A 17,408-nucleotide genomic window follows, 5' to 3' on the forward strand; every position below is an offset into this window, starting at 1 on the left:
TATATAACGAGGCTCATCCAATTCATTAAATAAATACAAGTAATAAGATGAGTTTGCTTAAATCCCACACTAGGGCCAGAATACCAGGAAGAGGAAGCCGGTGCGAGGGGTAGGGAAGGCAGAAAGTACAGAGCTAGAGTGGGGGACACCAGAGCCGTACGCAGGTGCCACGGGCCGCCTCAGGCTGTTGGTTTAGGAGGAAAAGCAACATTACAAGGACTCCCTGGTTCCACCTGAATGTGGGCTTGAAGCTGATGGTTCTTGTCCTTGGAGATTCTCAGCAACTCCGGCTCACAGCTTCTGTGTCTGCTGGGGACTCCAGCCTAAGGGCGGCTCCCAGAGGCTGCTTACTCCGCGCTTCCTGCACCCTCAGGCCTGCCATGTCCCGTGAATGCCGGGCCAGCCCACTGTGCCCACCCACACTGGAGGGTCTGTCTCTCTGCCAGATCTGAACTAAATTTTAGAAGTCCTAAAATGACCTGTCTGTACAAATCAGTGTTTATCTCCTAATGAACATCTTGTCTAAAAGACCTTAAGGAACAGGAACAAATAAAATGAGATTTCACTGAAGAGAGAGACGCAAGCTGGGAGTCAAGTAAAGATTTATCCTTGCATCAGAAAGTTAGATCTTGCAATCTGCATATACAAAGCATTCAGCAGCGTTCACTGGCATTATAATCAGAGCAAGATCAAATTACAAATGTAATAAAAGAAAATAACGATAGTTGAAACTGGAATACATACATGTATTAGAAAGATTGCACATAAATTAAACAGGACTTAGTGAAACCAAAGTATCAGTCATTTAAAAAAATAACATGGGCATGTCTCAAGTGCAGAAACAGAGGTGTCAGGCTCATTTTTAAAAAGTTTTCAAAAACATAAAAATACCTTTTAAAACACGGGTATGCATTCTTCACTCGAATAGCGCATGGAAAGAGAGTTAAGTGGGTCACACAGTGACCGAGAAAGCACGTAGATCAGAGTGGCAGACTTCTGATCACTATTTGGCATTTGAATGCAACTGCATGCAACAAAAACACGAAAGGAAGAATGACGGTGTCAGCAGACGCTGTCTGGGTATGTACAATGGACTGACCCAAAGGAGAGATCAACGGTCCAGGTTGCACCCACAGGAGAGTGAGTACCCGGAGAGCACACCTGTTGGAACCGGGGGTGGGGTTAGGAGGGGCCTTGGCAGAGGCCATCAGGCTGCAAACAGGGTCACCAGGAAAGGCAAGCGCTGTCCTCGCCTGTGGAGGGGAACCTGTGTCCAGGGACAGTGGCTTCTGCTTTGTTTCTGGAACTGGAAGGGCCAAACTGGAAGGTGCCAGGACACCTTCAGAGGACACAGGGTGGGGGATGGCCAAGGGGACAAAGGAACACACCAATAGGGCACTTTCTCCAGAGCACTCTGAGACGGCTGCCTCATCTCCACACACGAGATGCCAGTTGAAGGGCCTGAGGATTCTGATTAAGGCTCTTAAATTTGGACCCAAATCCATTCCCCTTAACTTGGACCCCTCAAATAAATGACGAATTGCTTTCATTACAACCAGCCAGCCATTGCTAGGGTTGGCGCTAAACAAAAGCTCTGTTCTCTCCTCCTTTAGTCAAAGAAAGGCTTTGGGCTTGGGATTTTAACAATGAAAGCAGATGGGGCCAACTGGCAGGTCTTGCAAAGCTCCCCCCATTTGCCTCTTCTACCCAAGTGTGTACTCATTGTGCTAAGGACAGAGGGACACTTTCAGCAGCGTGTACCCCAGGGCCACAGCTGGCATGGATGGCTCAGTCACAGAGTTGTGCTTTTGTCCTTCCAGCAGGGCACCTCCTCTGGCCCTTGGGTGGGGCGCAGGGGTGCGGTAGAAGCTTGGTTACCTGTGAGCCTTTCATCAGAGCCAGCCTAACCCTGGGGGTACATCTGTGCTCACTGGCAATGAACTCAGGAGAAACAGTGTAATAAGAGGGTGCAATCAGTTACCAGTGGAAATGTCAAATAAGGCCTTACTATCTCTTAACAAGCAAAAACTGTACCCAAAAAGCCCGTGGAAAATGCTTTCATGTTAGATCAGACATCTTCTTTTTTATATTGTGCTCATTCGCTAGGTACCTAATGGCCTAAATTAAACTGTTACTAAATTAAACTTTTCTACCTTCAACCCTCCCCACCATTTTTTTACCCTATAAGCCAATCTTATCTGGATCATAATTACCCAGTGTCAAAGGTCTCAGTAGTATTACCATTCAAAAATAAGTTAGCCTTTAGATTAAGGAATTCTTTCTTTTTTAAAAATTAAATATTGAGGAGTGGGACTTTTAAAAAACTATAAATCTAGATTTTAAGATTTCTTTTCTTACAAACAATCTTAGCTTTTACAAGAGGTTTTTAAATACCCAAATGCTTCTCAGAAAGGTGAAAGCCTTTGCCTGTGGCTGTCCTGCTGTTTCCACCAGGCGTGTGCTCCTTGCTTCTGTGGGGCTTGTTTTTGGCGTTATCTGAACGTTTACAAGGGGCGAGGTCTGGGTTGAGCCTCTAGCATAGCTCCGCCCATCAGGGCAGCGCGGCGGCTGTGGGCCAATGGGAGCGGAGAGTGAGAAACGCAGGCGGTTTGATTCTCAGCGCGTTTTACCGGAGCCAGTGCCCAGGGAGTGCAGCTCCCACAGGGGCTTGTGCTGTCCCCAAGGCCTTGGGCGATCCAGACCACCGGCCTTTACATCTCCTCTCATCTAGCCAAGATGGCAGGAACAACACCTTGAATAAATGCATTTTTAAGTCTCACTATATAGTCACCAACTACTCTAATGTGTTCTGGACCTGGATTCAAGTTGCAAAGTCCTCTTTGATCTTTAAAATGTAAAGATAAACCATGTGGGTCGAGACTGAGAACGTTACATAATCCCCATTTATATTGTATCTTCAGCAATTGTGTGCCTTTAAAACACTACCGGGGCTCAGGGCTGTAAAGTCACGGCTGTAAAGGAAATTTTCAGCTGATTTCTGAGTCCTTGACTGTTTTCCATTGAACGTTTACTATTTTGCATAAGCACATTTGGCATATTAAGATTTATAACATTTAGAGGTGCTGAATGTGTGAAATTCAATGATATGAATCTAATGAAAAATTAAAATATTTACTGATATTAGCAGAAATATATGTTATGGGATATTATTTGACCTTAATACATAATCCCAGTTTTTAAAAGGGGTATTTAAGATGTAACAACTTTACAGCAGGTGGCGTTTAAAGCATAACAAAATATATACAAAGAAATTAGGAAGGATATTAACGTCAACTGTGAAATAAATTAACATGATTTTTACAAAATATACTGACCATTAAATTAAAAAATATTTTAAGGCAGAAATTTTCATTTGAAATTAGCATAATCAGAAAATATATCAATAAAATCTTGTACCACTTTGTAGCAGAATTCATACTGTTCCTGAAAAAGAAAACCAAAAATACATTAAAATGATGTTTTAAAAAATGTTTGAATAATTTCATTAGGAAAAACATTCCAAAAAAAGACATAAAAAAATCTGACTATTTACTAAAACACTGTACACCCTCATGCATGTAAACTCCTGTTACATAACTTAGTTTTTAGGCATATGATATGAAAATTTCCAGTAAAGCTGTTTTCACACACAGAACATGTCAATGTTTAGTTTCATCTTGTCTTAGTGTATTTTAAAACAGTCTGAGTCTTTAGATTTCATATTTAAATTGGAAAATGATTTTTGAACTAAAAAAATCAGAGTACTTAACATCACAGGTAATGTTACATAATAACATTTTCATTATGATAAACTTGGAGACTCTGGAGGCAGATAAGCTGGGTCTGAATCTCATTCTGACACTTAGGGTCTTGGGCAGGTGACACCCGTCCCATGTGGGGCTGACGGCAGAATGTTCCTCAGGGACAGAGCAGACACAAGGATATGGTGAGGACGAAATGAGGAAGGGGCGCGTGGAGCACTTGGCGGCACAGCCCCCGACCGCACACAGTGAGACAGTGGTTATTATGAAACGGAGACCCTGGCCTTCATTTGTTGACACTCGCCACTCGTTCTGCGCTAGGCATTAGGCTAAGGTGCTCGCTTTTAAAGTCAGGTTCCAAATGTCGTCGGACTATGTCACCAGACCAGAGAACACAGAACTGAGCCAGGAGACACCTGTGGGCAGCCGTCCAGTGAGGGGACCAGCAGAAGCCAGTCAGAAAGAGCAGATGGGAGACAGAAGGGCACTGGGAGCTCGGTGCTCCTGAAGCTACACGCTGAGAGCACCCCTAACAACCAAGGAGGCGCTTGTATTCAGAGGAGAGACGCTCTTTGCTGCTGCGGTTCAGGGAGCTGCCTGGCCCAGGTGCTGGGGTGTGGGGGGTTCCTGACATGGTCAAAGCCAATTCGCACAGCCTGTCTAAAGCAGGTGCCATCACCCCACAGGTAAGGAGCTGAAGTCCAGAAAGAGGAAGGAGCTCGTCCAAGTTCAGAGCCATGAGGGGGTCCAACCATGACGCTGGGATGACAGCCCAAAGCAAGCATCAGAGGACCCCACGGCTTATCTTTCATACTTAACCGCTGGCCAGGCCGCACTAGATGTAGTGGCTCTGCCTGGGGGAGGCCTGTAGTGGACTTAGACACAGTCAGGAAAGAAACTGAAAAGAGTCTGGCTCATAATTAAAAACTGATTTTCGTCTCAAGGGGGATTGCATTTTATATTAATTATTATTATTGTGATCTAGACAAATCTTCCCCATCTTCCGTGGAATGGTCTGCCTGGTGTGCCCCTAGGAGGCAGCAGCTATCAGGAGGCAGACTAAGCACAAAGATGAATTAGGGACCCTCTCTAGCACCTACCAGAGCCCCCGCAGGAAGGAGAGGCGCATGCGTACGGGGACAGGGGCTCTGTGGAGAGTGGAACAGTCCTGGGCACAATTTCCTCCTATTCTTTCCCACTCAGCTCTCCAGGTTACCTTCACAGTCACAGCCTGAGGAGGGGGTGTGGGGTGAGGGGGAGCCAGCAGGCACCCAGTTTCCTTCTAACCAGGTGACTCTCAAGCCTGTGTTCACTTTGGGACCCCCCAGGGGGCTTTACATATGCTGATGCCTGGCCCTGCCTCCAGAGATTGCTTAATTGGTTGGAGGGGCAGCTTGGCCAACTGGGGGGGACACCTTGCTGATTCTGGCCGCTGTGCTCCCCCATGATGAGAAGGTGGTGGAAGGGCCTTCCTTCTACACCTCTATGCCTGAGTCAGAATCCTGTTAGCGGGGAGGGTGAGAGGGATGGCGTGGGGTGGGGGGCAAGTGAAGGCAGGAAACCTTGGGGGAAAGGAGGAATTATACGTCTTTACAATTACACTTGCTGGTGTACAACTGTCAAGTTTGGGGAGGCGGCGTCTCTTCTGAAAACCAGAAAGTGTGTGTTTTCACCACGGAAAGAAAGAGAACGTGAGGGCCGACTGTGCATCATGTGAATTCTTCATCTGTCCCCCGCTCCCCGCCCCTGACAGTATCTGGAGGTTGAGTGAGAGCCAGAAAGTAAAAACAGTCCAAAAGGAATAGGGTGAGAAAATTATGAGTCCCAGGATTGTGAACGTCAGTGGTGCTTTTGAACTTGATAACAGCACCTTTTCATGTATGTCGGAATCTGGTAAAATAGTTCACTTTGGCATATTGTCAGTGTCTGTCCAAGGGCTCTTAGTAATTGAAAGTCACAGCTGAGCCCCTCCTCCTGCGTCCTGGCCAGGGGACAGACCCCAGCCAGACTCAAGGAAGGAAGGGCGTCTGTAAAGCTTTACTGTGAAAAATTCCAGTTAGCTCTTTTCCTTGGGGATTTATGTCCCTCCCTCCCCATATACCTCTAATAAAACAGACATCAAATGCAACATGAAATAATTCTCGACTCATCCTCATCAGTCAGTTTCTTACCACGGTTTGCACCATGTGTGGCCTCTGAAGTCGTAAACTCTTCACAGCTTGGAACACGTCTAAAAGCCCTTCGGCTTTGACTCGTTCCAGAATGTTGCTGAGTGCTATGAAGGTACCTGTGCGGCCTGCTCCAGCGCTGTGGAGAAAAGGGGGCTTAGAGAAGCAACTGGCTGGCGGGGATGGAATCAGGCGCCTGCACCAACCCCGAACACTGGTGGTCGGAGCTGGGATTCTTAACCATCATTTACACGTTTACACGTAGCTTAGCTTTTGACCAAGAGGCTGCAACATAAAGCTCCTAAAACACTCGCCGGTCACTGCAGACAGGTATCTCCTGAGTTGGATCAGGACCCACTGTAACCATTTTCCATCTTCCCGGTTCTCAGAGCGCGGCCCCCCGGCTAGCAGCATCGCCATTGCCTGGGGACCTGTTAGAAATGCAAACCCTCCCGGCTCAGGTCTAACCAGAGGCAAGGAGGTTGACTCCAAGGCCGCCGCCCCTGCAGTCCCCGTCCCCGCGTCTCCCCTGCGGACCTCTTCACCTGTGTATCTTTGGTGCCCAACTCGTTCTAAACTCAGGCTGGGTTTTTGGAGGCAGAACACAAAGGAACTGATTACTGGTTTGTTCTAAGTGACACCTACACGGTCACCAGGGACTGAAAAACCGAGGTGTCTGCTCCCCCTGCTGGCCAGGCCAGAAGTGCGCCCAGGCGACTCCCAGGCGCGGAGCCCTCCCACGGTGCTGACGTCAGCAGCACTAACTCATTTCCTCAGGCCCAGCAGGAGAGGAGGGACTTCAGGCAGAGCCAGAACAATCTTTCAAAACGAACACAAGTACCTTGAAGTTCAGAAGTGGGTTTGTACGAGCCAAGAATGGTGATTCTTTTTTTTTTTATGACTTAAAAAGCACAAGGAAACGCGTGTGTGAATCACTTCCTAACTCCTGCCACCAAAATGCATTTTGCACGTATGATAAGATGACATTTATGCATTTATGTAAAGTTGCGTACGTATGTGTGTAAGAGCAGGTCCAAGCCAGGACCTTCTGCTGCTGGGAGCAGCCATGTGGGCGGGTATGCGCGGGCCCGCCTGCAGGGGGCGCTCACCTGCAGTGCACGGTGATGGGGTGATTGCCTGTCTGCTGCTGCTGCTTCTGCACGGCCGCGATGAGGTCGATCATGCCTTTGCCCTCCGCCGGGGTCCCGACCTCCGGCCAGCCGTGGAAGTGGAACTGGCGCACCACGCGGGTCTGCTCCTCCTGGTGGGCCAGGGGCTGCGGGGGCAGGGCAGGGTGTCTCAGTGCTGCCGGGTCCCACCCCCTGTCCTCCCAGAAACCGGCCCCAAGGACACCTGCCCTCCTGGAGACTCAGGACAAGGTTTGGAGCTCCCTGGGGCCTTCGGCCATTGGCAAAGCCCCCACCTAGCTGGCCTGAGGGGCCTGGTCAGGCTGTCTGGGAGCTGTGGTCACACCAAAGGAGAGCCTGGCAGTGTTTCCTTCTGGAGCTCCCACCAGACCCCACCAGACCCCTAGCAGCTTTACTTGAGAGAACAGGACCACCTCTTTCTTAAAAAGTCGGTACCTCACATGTCCCTTCAAAGCTCGAGATGAGCAGTTTTGAGTCTAGTGGCCTTGGGTCATTCTGCGACTGGAGTGGAGGAGACGACATCTTTGGGAAAGCGGGGTTTCTGCTGTGCTGACCGAGCTCAGAACCAAGTCCCATGGACGAGTCACCTTACCCGTGACTGACCCACAGAGTTCCCATGCTTTGCCAGGGAGCAGAGCCCAGGACCAGTGGGGACCAGGGACTGCTGGGGCATCTGAAAGCGCACCTGGCTGAGAGCCTCTGTGGCTTCACCCATCCCCTCTGTGCCTCCTGCCCCAGCTACCCTCATTTCTCCTGAGTGGGGAGTGGGCGGAAGTGGCCTCTTGGCATTGGCCGCTCTGCCCCCCTATACTTGTCCGCCAGCAGGAGACAGCTGTGCCCTTGGAGGTCCGAATTTTACAGGAGGTCGGCCCCTTGATAACATGGCTCCCAGTTCGCCACACTGATCACTGATGCTAACGTGGGGCTCGGGGAAGGGCCGGAGGGGCAGGATCTCCTGGTGGGAGGACGAGCTGGACCCGAGGGGCAGCTGCGCGTGCTCTGTCCACAGTGTAAAGCGCTACGGCCACAATACCTGATTGGAAGTGACCAGGAAGTCTCGTATACTGATGGCCTCAGAAAGGGTATCGCTCTTTATTTCAATCGTTATGTCTCCATGAGTCACCGAGCCCTCCGTTGGCCAATACTGGTAGCATTTATCCTGGGGAGATAAAATAAAATTTTAAGTCTTGTAATAAATAATTTGCTGCCAGCAGTTGAAACTATATGACTCAGAATTGCTCTCAAACCATTTAATGTATTTCATCTGACCAAGAAAATAACATGAATACAAATATGAATGCCCAGTAATGCTTGCTGACCAAGCAAACAGAATAGAGAGTCCAGAAACAGGTGTGTGTATTTGGAAATTTGATATAGGACAGAAGTGACCTGACAGAAAGGAGAGATTATTCAATACGTGGAGCTGGAAAAATTGGTTTTCTATGTTGAAAAAATGAAACTGGGCCCCTAGCTCACACCCTACCATGGCTGATATGAATGAAGACCTTATTCACGTTACAGTATAGTTGAACCTTGAAAACATTATGCTAAGCAGAAGAACTCAATCTAAAAGACGTACCGTACTGTGTGATTCCATTTATATGAAACGTCCAGAACAGGCAAATCTATAGGGTCAGAAAGTAGTTCATGGTTGCAGGGGCTCGGGGGAGGGAAGAATGGGGAGTGATTGTTCTTGATTTGGGGTTTCTTTTTGGGATGATGAAAATGATCTGGAATTAGCAGTGACGTTGCATAATTCTGTGAATATACTAAAGACCACTGAATTGCATCATTTAAAAAGATGAATTGTACGGTATGTGAATGATGTCTTAATAAAGCAGACATCAAAGCAAAGCAATCAAAGCACAAACTCAGGGTCATGGCTACATCTTGAGGGAGCACCTACACAGATATACATTATTGACAGAAGTTTGGTTTTTCAGTTGGATGGAGGGCTCACGAGTACTTATTACGTTATTAAATAAATATAATACGAGAAGGCCATGGGAAGGTCGCTGGGAAAAAAGAGGAATGTTTAACTCATCCAGTTCGACCAGGACAATACCAGTGAGTTACACACATCAACGCCTCTGTGTTTACGTCTTGGGAAAAGTGAATCAATGTCTTTTTCTTCAGTAGGTTGTGATCGAATTTGTATTTGTGGCAAACACAAAATGATGGAATCTGAAGGAGGTTCAATAAAATGTGGGCTAAGAATAAGAAAGGGTGAAACGAAGCCTTTTGCATCCCAACCCATCTCAGCTCAGTGCTGGGGCTGGATCTCAGCTCAGTGGTCAGTGCTGACAGCAGGCGAGACATGGCCGTGAGCTGCTACGGCCACATCAGGTCGGCTGGACCTCGGCGCGCCCACCACCCCTGGTGCCTGGCTGGGCCGCGCCCTCACCTGCTCTCTCTCCTGAACCTCCGTCAGCATCACGATCGTGTGGCACTTCCACTCCCAGACCATTCTCCAGAAGTCCTCCACTGTGTGTGCCAGGGGCCCCTGCGTGGCGATGAAATAGTCCTTCTGCCGGTAGCCCTTCAAACGGGAGCAGAGGTTAGAGGCTGACTTCCTCCCTAGCTCCACTATGGGACACCGGGAAGCTGAGGACAGCTGGGGCCTGACGAGGGAAAACGTTCCCCAGGTGTTTTCCCCACATCTACCAGACGCCCACTTTGTCTGAAAGCTAGACATCTCACCTTGAGGTCACTTCAATGGGGATTATGAACCACCACTCACTTGCAGCCACCTGGGAACACACCTGGCAGCTTTGGTTCTAACATGTCTCTGTGTATTACAGCTCAGTTAACAACGTGGTGCTGCAAAGAACCCTCGGCGTAGTCAGAGGAAGGGGGTTCAAATCCCAGTTCCTCCACTAGGGCCCAGGTGCCCTTTGGCACAGTTTCCTCATCTGCAAACAGCAATTCTAACACACTCAGCTGTAATATTCACTCCGGCCCATTCTTCAGCTAACTGAAGACAGCCTACAGACTGTACACTCTGAACACAAAATTATATTGTCCTACGGGAATGTGTTACAAACACCACGAGAGAGAAAGCGAATGGAAGCACCGATACGTAACTGGTGCTAAACAGATGTAAAAAAAAACCACTGGAAGTTAAAAGCAGAAAGAAAAAACAGGCAAATTACTTGGCAGTATGTCTCTCTCCTATTTCTAAAGTTCATTATTCTTTTTTTTTTAAAGCAAATAATTCTGCTAATGAAATGGTTTGGGTTTCTGGAGGCATATCGACCGTTTCTGATTGTGAAAGCGAATCAGGAGTCTGTGATGAAGGACACAGCTGTCCTCACAAAGCACCACCCTGCCAGGCCCACTCACATCGATAAAGGAGGCGTTGATGTAGTCTGTGTATTCTTGCCCCCTTTTCATGGAAAGGATCACGCGATTGAAGTCATCTGCAAAGCAATATGGTCCTTTAGTTAGTGCAAATGCCATCCTGCCTCCAGACTTCCATTTGCTGCTACTAACTTCCAAAACAGAAAACTTACTAATAAAATCACTAAGTGAGGTCAACCCCTTGGAAGGTTTACTCCATCAAAGAGGTAAATTAACATGGCCCCGAGAAGTTGTGTGTTGTCAGGAAAACTCTGACAATAATCCAGTTGTCATTTCCATTTGTCATGAATTGGAGTAAGTCTTACCAAAATGTAAGCGTTACAAATACTATATTTCAGGAGTAAAAGTTATGAGGCCCCCAGGCTGGCAGCCCAGAGTAGCCGGCCAGGGGACATCCTGGCCACAAAGAGCCAGGGTCTGAGGCTGAGGAAGTCTTTGCACAGACAGTCCCCACACACTTTCTATGCACAGTGTGGCCTCCAAAGCAAGTCTCTGCATGTGCTGCTGTCGCGGCCCATCAGTCCTTCGAGATGTCTGGAATGAGACACTCCGTCTCCTCCTCAAGGTGGGCCCTCCCCTCCATGGTTCCTCTGATCACAGGGGACTCCATTCCTTTGTCTTTCTTTCCCACTGGGTGAGTCCCCCAAGCCCCCAATTCTCACTGCAGGCGGGCACCCACTCCTCCCAGGCTCTGCCCGGCCGGGTGGCCCTCCCCTACCCGAGACCTGGCAGGCCTGCTCAGTTCTTGCCCACCCCAAGGCCTTTCCCTGGAAGGTCTCAGCTAAGTTCCTTCAGGCCCTGCTGCCTGGCCCCGGCCGCAACCGCACCTCTGTGTGAGGGGGTACGCAGGCTTAGGGGAGGACTGAATGAAATTTGGAATCCGAAGGCCCGAGTCATGCCTGAAGCAACTCTCCCCGCTCCCAGGAAGTCCCCCCTCCACCTCTGAGTCTGTCACAAGCTGCCCGCCTGACACACACGGGACTGTCTGGGTCACTCATTGCTTCATAGATGGGCGTTCTCTGTAGTGCTTGGCAGAGCCCCCAGGCGCCCTGAGCCCAGAGGGTGCCCTGCTGGTTCACAGAGGTGGGAGGCCCGTGAACAATCAGGGACCCCGCCCGCCCCGCGGGGCCGCCTTACACGGGATGATCTGAATGACCCTGGCCTTCTTCATGTTCGCCGGCAAGTTGCCCGTCCTCATGTTCTCCTTCATGATCCGGACATTCGTCAGTTTCTGCAGCCAAGGACACAGCCACGCAGTGAGAGCGCTGATGCGCCCGAGCAAATCCCTCAGCCTCCTCCCACCACTGCCCACTAACGGCAGCATCTGCCGCCCTCTCCAGACAGTTCCTGGATCTTGGGAAGTAAAATGTATGCAGGACACATCCCCCCGGGGCTGCAGCTGAGCTCTGAAAGCCCCGGTTATTCCTCCCTCACCCTCACGAGTTAAGGAAGGGACAGCTGCCCTGCTTTCTCTGGGTCAGTGAAGAGGGGAGGTGATGGAAAGCAGGTCCATTTCCAGGTCACTTGTCTTCCTTCAAAGGCAGTGGACACTCACCCTGAACTCCCGCTCCAGCCCGATCTTGTCCAGGTGGGTGGTGGTGCTCTGCAGCGTCTGCAGGTGCTTTTCCAGGGAGCACACGTCCAGCTCGGTGTCCCCGTAGAGGTAGAACTCCAGTAAGGCTTGGTAAATGAATGTGTACTGCATCTGTGGAGCACAGGGGAACCCACACCCTCCAGTGAGCCCTGCAGCTTCTGGCCGCTCAGGGCTCAGCACGTCCCAGGTGGTGCTGGTGGGGGGCGGGTGCGCCTTCTCTTTTTGTTTGGGGGCAAAATTCAGATTCATGGTTATTTACAGTGACCGTACATGGCCTTGAGTAAAGATCACACAACAGCTGGCATCAGGGAGGACATTCTTCCCCAGGCTCCGTCCTGCACTCACCAGGACGAGGGTGGGGACCAGGGGAGGCGGTACTCACATCTGTCTGAACCATCTGAGGACGCTGACCGCGGATTCTTGACACGAACTCGAAGACGTCCACCTTCTGCTCCGCGTGCATCATATCCATCATGGCATCGATGACGATGAAGGTGCCCGTCCGGCCCACGCCCGCACTGCAGGGACAAAGAAAGATGCCACGTCGTGAGTCACTTTCCCCCAAAGCAAAAGATATGCCTGCACACGAGGACAGAGGGACACGCCCACCCTTAATTGGGAGACTGTCACCTCATCGCTTGAAGCAACCTTTGAAATTTGGGGGGGGGGGGGTTGTTAATAAAGAGCAAATGTACGGTGAGGCCACCAGAGGGTGCTGCAATCTTAGTAACATGATCAAGTTGTTCCTTTAACTAGTAGAAACTTTGTTAAAGCCATAGCAAAACAAGTTACTCACAAGTGCAACATGAAACAAAAAGTAACAAATGAACTACTAAAACAAACCAAAACAAACTCATAGATACAGATAACAGAATGGTGGCTGCCGGAGGGGAAGGGGGATGGGGGAGGATGACGTCCGTAAAGGGAGTCAAATACAGTGACAGAAGGAAACCAGACATCGGGTGGGAGCAGGCAATAGAGTACACAGACGGCGGATTATAATCTTGTGCACCTGAGAATTATATGTTATTAACCAATGTCACCCCAATAAATTTAATTTTAAAAAGGAGTTGTAGTGAGCCTTGTAAAGTTGTACGGATGTTTCCTCTATTACCAAATGTTGTCTTCTCATTAGCACTTGTGTAATTGGATTTTTAAAAATCTGTCACACTAGATAATGGCTTTTCCAGGTTCTTCATAAGAAAAGAGGCCCCATAGGCTGGGTCTGCTGGCCCTTGAGTCAAGGTCATGCCAATGGGCGGTACCAGGCCACTCCCTCTGGCATCCTACCCTCACCCCTGGGCTGACACTGGCTGGTCGTTAGCTTAGGGTGTCTGCTGAGAGGTCTCCCTTGGGAAGCTACCCTGAATTGATTCCTGGGTTTGGGTTTCCTTCCCTCCCAACATCGTCCCTGCCCCCTTCCCCCCCCCTGCCCCCAGTCCCCCCAGACTCCCCATCTTGATCTCGTCTGGATCTCCACCAGGTGGTGCCGACTGTCCATATTTCCCTCCCTGACACCCAGGACTCAGCAGGCACGCAGATGCACTCAGCAAACATTCCTTGAATGAGTGAAGCCCCAACAGCCCAACCTCTATGTGTGGGGTGGGCTAGAACTGCCCGTGGCTGAGCTGGGCTTCCTCCCTCAGCCCCTGCTGCATGGACATCTTGTAACAGAGGAAGGAATGTGATCTTTTAAACAAAAGGCTCACAACGTAATGAATGAGTCCCCCACCACAGCTCTTTCCATAGTCTCCCAAGTGGTGCTGGGACAGTGGAGACCCCCTTGGATGGACTCCCCCTCTGCTCTGCTCTCATGGGGAGAGCACGTGAAATACGGGAGGCCCTCTAAGGACTCTTAGTTCTTTACTAAATAAGAGAAAATCCTCAGGCGCAGAGCCAGGTAAAGATGCTCTAACCACCAGGTGTGTGAAGGAGGCCAGAGAACTGACTGGAAGGTTGTGAGGGCCATGGGGTGTTTACCGGACCCTCTGTTCTTGCCCAGGGTGCACGTGGGAGGTGTAAGAGGAGGCCACTTGGCAGCCGGGAAGGAGACCCTGTTGGTTCCCCCATGAAAAGTCCAAGCTCAGGTGGTCTTTCCCTGCGGGCCTTTTAAAACCCACTTTTCCACAACCTAAGGAACGATCACAGCAGCAGCTGCCACTTACATGGGTGCAAAGCCACCCCAGATGCCCGACCCACACACCCCCAAGGTTGTCCTTCCCATTACAGACAAGGAAGCTGGGCCTGGAGGGGGGTGCAGCGTGGGGGGCAGACCAGGTCTCCAGCACACCCTGCCTGCCTGGCTCTCTCCTGGCTGCACCCCAAGCTCCTCTGAGCCTCATGCCCTCTTCTAGAAAGACTTGCGGGGCTCTTTGTGGAAGCGCAGTCTCCATCTCTGCTGCTGGGGATGACCTGGGGGTCCCCGGAGGTGATGATTGAGAGGCCAAGGGGACCATCCTGAACCCACTGCCACCACAAACTCGTGCCCCTCAGCTTTCGCGTGTTTTAGATATTGGGGTTCCCCCTCACATGCCACTGAAGAAAGTGCTCTGCTCCCACAAAATGTGTGGGGTGGGGCTGCTGCATGTCCCTCCAGATGTCATCCTGAGGCTCCGGGTGGCCACCTCATAACCGCGGGCGTGTAGTCACATCACCCTCTGCTCACCCCGAGATCGGTCCACTAGTCCCTTTCCCATGAGCAGCCGAGTCCGCCCGCCGCGCTGGCCCTGAGGCCCAGACGTACCTGCAGTGGACCACGATGGGCCCGGCGTGGGCGGGGTTGAGCGTCTTCACTTTCTTCAGGAACTTCAGCATCCCGATGGGCGTGAAAGGCACTCCGAAGTCAGGCCAGCTGGTGAAGTGCAGCTGGGAGACCAGCCGCGGGGCTTTGCAGCCCTCAGGGAGCTGCTGTGGGAACACAGGTGTGAGGCGGACGGCCCCTCCTCATCCCCCAGCCTCTCCCTCAGGCTCCCCTGCCATCTGGGCCTTGGCAGCCGCGGCAGGCGTGTGGGGAGGGCCCATCAGTAGTGGCAGACGCTCCACGCAAGAGAGTCAGATGCCTCTGGTGGCTCTGGACACGCAGCATGGCTGCATGGGGTGGGGTGGCAGCGGAGCGGACCCTAGGACACCTGTCCCAGGCCAGGCCAGGCAGGCCCCAGGGAGCCAGACATGTCCCTAAAGCTGGCCCAGGACTCATGGACCCCACTGGCAAGTAGGTTGTCTGTACCTCTTTGCCTGTGGTCCTGTGCAATTACCAACAACTCACCCTTTCACTCTCAAAAGTGTCTTAATTTGTGGGGAAAAGATGATGCTACGGGCCCACTGGTGGGAGATTCCCCAGACCCTTCCTCAGCTTTTGTTACCAGAGCCCATGAGTTTGATCCTCTGCCCCAGACCACAGAAGGTTATACAGCGAGTGTGTATGTGTGTGTGTGTGTGTGTGTCGGGAGGGAGGGAGGGAGGGAAGGGGGCAAGCAGGGCACAGCCAGAATGACAAAGCTCATCTTCTTCCCTTTTCTGCGGCTTCCAGAAATCTCAGACTCGTATGTTGTGATCTCATCACAACAGTCACTCCACCTTTGACTCCTGATAACATAACCTTCTGTTTTTGCTAAATGTTTGTATCTCCTAAATCTCTATTCCATCTACCTCCTCTACAGGCATCTTTATTGAAGACTTCCTTGAAATCTTTTGGGGGAGAAGTAACAGGAAATAGTGTGAAAAATAATGAGGAAGTTTCAGATCTCATTTTGAAACTGTTACAAAAAAATTCTGCCTCATGATCCCAGTGTGTGAAACGGCAGTGTGCTGAGGGGGACGCCCCCACCCCGTGCCCCCCGACTGACACACTGGGAGCCAGGAGCGGCCAGCATGATCTGAGGACTGGTGTGCCGCCTCTGGTTCTCCTCGCAGACTCCGTCCTGTGCCAAATGATGCCCGCCTCCCACCCGCCTGGCACATCCTCTGGCCTCAGCCCCCACTCAGCAAGAGCCACTGCAGTGCTGCGGATGCGAGAACAGGGGTGTGGGGGTGCGCAGAGCTCTGCATGTCAGCAAAGCAGCCGTGTATTCAGTCTGGACAGTGCACTCTGCAGGGCGGCCTTTCCAGAAAGCCCGGCACGTCTGCCACTTACCGACTGGATGCAGAACTTCCGGATGGTGTAGTCCACCAGGACCACACAGTCTTCCACGCACACCCGGATGTTTCCGTAAGTCCAGCAGCCCTGGTCCGGCCAGTACTGGTAGCACTTCTCCTGTTCAGTGCATGGGAACAGGAGGTCTGAGGGCCTGTCCATCACCTCACTGCCCCGGCCCTGCCAGCGACACAGGCCTCACACGCCAGGTGGCTGCCAACTGGTCAAGGGCTTCCCTGAGCCTATAGCGGGGCCCCTTCTGAGTGCAACGCCCACAATGTCTCACCCTAGACCGCCCCACAAGCTGACTGAACCACGCACATAACCCACTCCCTACAGAGCTGGGAACCTGACCAAAAGCAGCCCCCAGGCCTGGCGGGGCTCGCAGCAAGCGCCCAGGGCCGTGTGCTCTGCGAATACTTCCCAGGGGCTTCAGCAGCTGGTTCTATCCTGCTAGGCTTGCTGAGGACACACTTGGTTTGCATCCGTCCCGCCAGTCCACTGCTGAGGGCAATGAGTCTGTGGCCCGCTTCATGCTCCCATTTTTCTCTAACGAGGACAGGCTCATTGCTCCAGAGGCCGCTGTCTGCACCTGCCTCCGTCCGGACTACAAATGGCCCCAACACGAGCTCCCAGAGGGTGGAGACCGGGGCACCCAGCACCTAACCCGTTCTCCTGACCGTGGAGGACACGAATGCATGGGGACCACCAAGGAGGGAAAGGTCTGCTCAACAGAAGTCTACTCGCCAACTAGCCTTCGAAACATCGGGTGGTTTGTCTTGGAAACGGCCAGCAAGTGGCATAGCTAATGGGTCAAGTCATGAGAACTAACAATCTTACAAAAGGTGTCTTGGTGTTTCTGAGAGCCCAGCATTTGTGTTATGACACCCATGGGCCAACTTTCCCACGCTACGTCATGGCCTGGGGTGTCTCTGAAGTGGCCTGAGGGGGGACAAGCACACAAAGCCCTGGTTTGGGGCAGGCCTGGCCTCCTGGGGCCCCTCGAGACCCTCCTGAGCTTCTGGCCTTATAGGGCTCAGCTCAGGGAGCTGAGGGCTGTTTCCAGGGCCCCACAGGGCCAGCCGTGTGGATGGGTTCATGCCCTGGGCCCCCTGTACAGCGATGCCCTCCCTCCCTCCATGTCAGATCATGACAGGACGGAGCAGCTGCATTTCACAACATTCAGCCAGGATGCTAATACCAAGGAGACCACCACAGAAGTATGTGAGCCATCAAGAAAAAGGA

General features: G+C 51.3%; 1 protein-coding gene across 7 annotated transcripts in view; it reads right to left on the reverse strand.

The window, feature by feature from the left end:
* Nucleotides 1-585: 585 nt before the first annotated feature.
* The window catches only part of PTPRE (protein tyrosine phosphatase receptor type E), a 136,211-nt gene continuing 119,388 nt past the window's right edge, over nucleotides 586-17,408 (reverse strand). For 6 of the 7 annotated variants that reach the window (XM_019728245.2, XM_074338809.1, XM_074338811.1 and 3 more), the window contains 11 exons: nucleotides 16,164-16,283; nucleotides 14,775-14,938; nucleotides 12,414-12,549; nucleotides 11,993-12,142; nucleotides 11,575-11,668; nucleotides 10,420-10,496; nucleotides 9,482-9,616; nucleotides 8,111-8,236; nucleotides 7,039-7,205; nucleotides 5,933-6,068; nucleotides 586-3,444 (listed from right to left, as the gene is read on the reverse strand). In XM_019728245.2, the coding sequence (XP_019583804.2) occupies nucleotides 3,370-3,444; nucleotides 5,933-6,068; nucleotides 7,039-7,205; nucleotides 8,111-8,236; nucleotides 9,482-9,616; nucleotides 10,420-10,496; nucleotides 11,575-11,668; nucleotides 11,993-12,142; nucleotides 12,414-12,549; nucleotides 14,775-14,938; nucleotides 16,164-16,283 (1,380 nt within the window). In that variant the 3' untranslated portion in view covers nucleotides 586-3,369. The remainder of the gene's footprint in view (nucleotides 3,445-5,932; nucleotides 6,069-7,038; nucleotides 7,206-8,110; nucleotides 8,237-9,481; nucleotides 9,617-10,419; nucleotides 10,497-11,574; nucleotides 11,669-11,992; nucleotides 12,143-12,413; nucleotides 12,550-14,774; nucleotides 14,939-16,163; nucleotides 16,284-17,408) is intronic. The other variant, XM_074338810.1, reaches the window with a different exon arrangement.

This window comes from Rhinolophus sinicus, linkage group LG07 (assembly GCF_036562045.2).
Source record: "Rhinolophus sinicus isolate RSC01 linkage group LG07, ASM3656204v1, whole genome shotgun sequence".
NCBI lineage: Eukaryota > Metazoa > Chordata > Mammalia > Chiroptera > Rhinolophidae > Rhinolophus > Rhinolophus sinicus.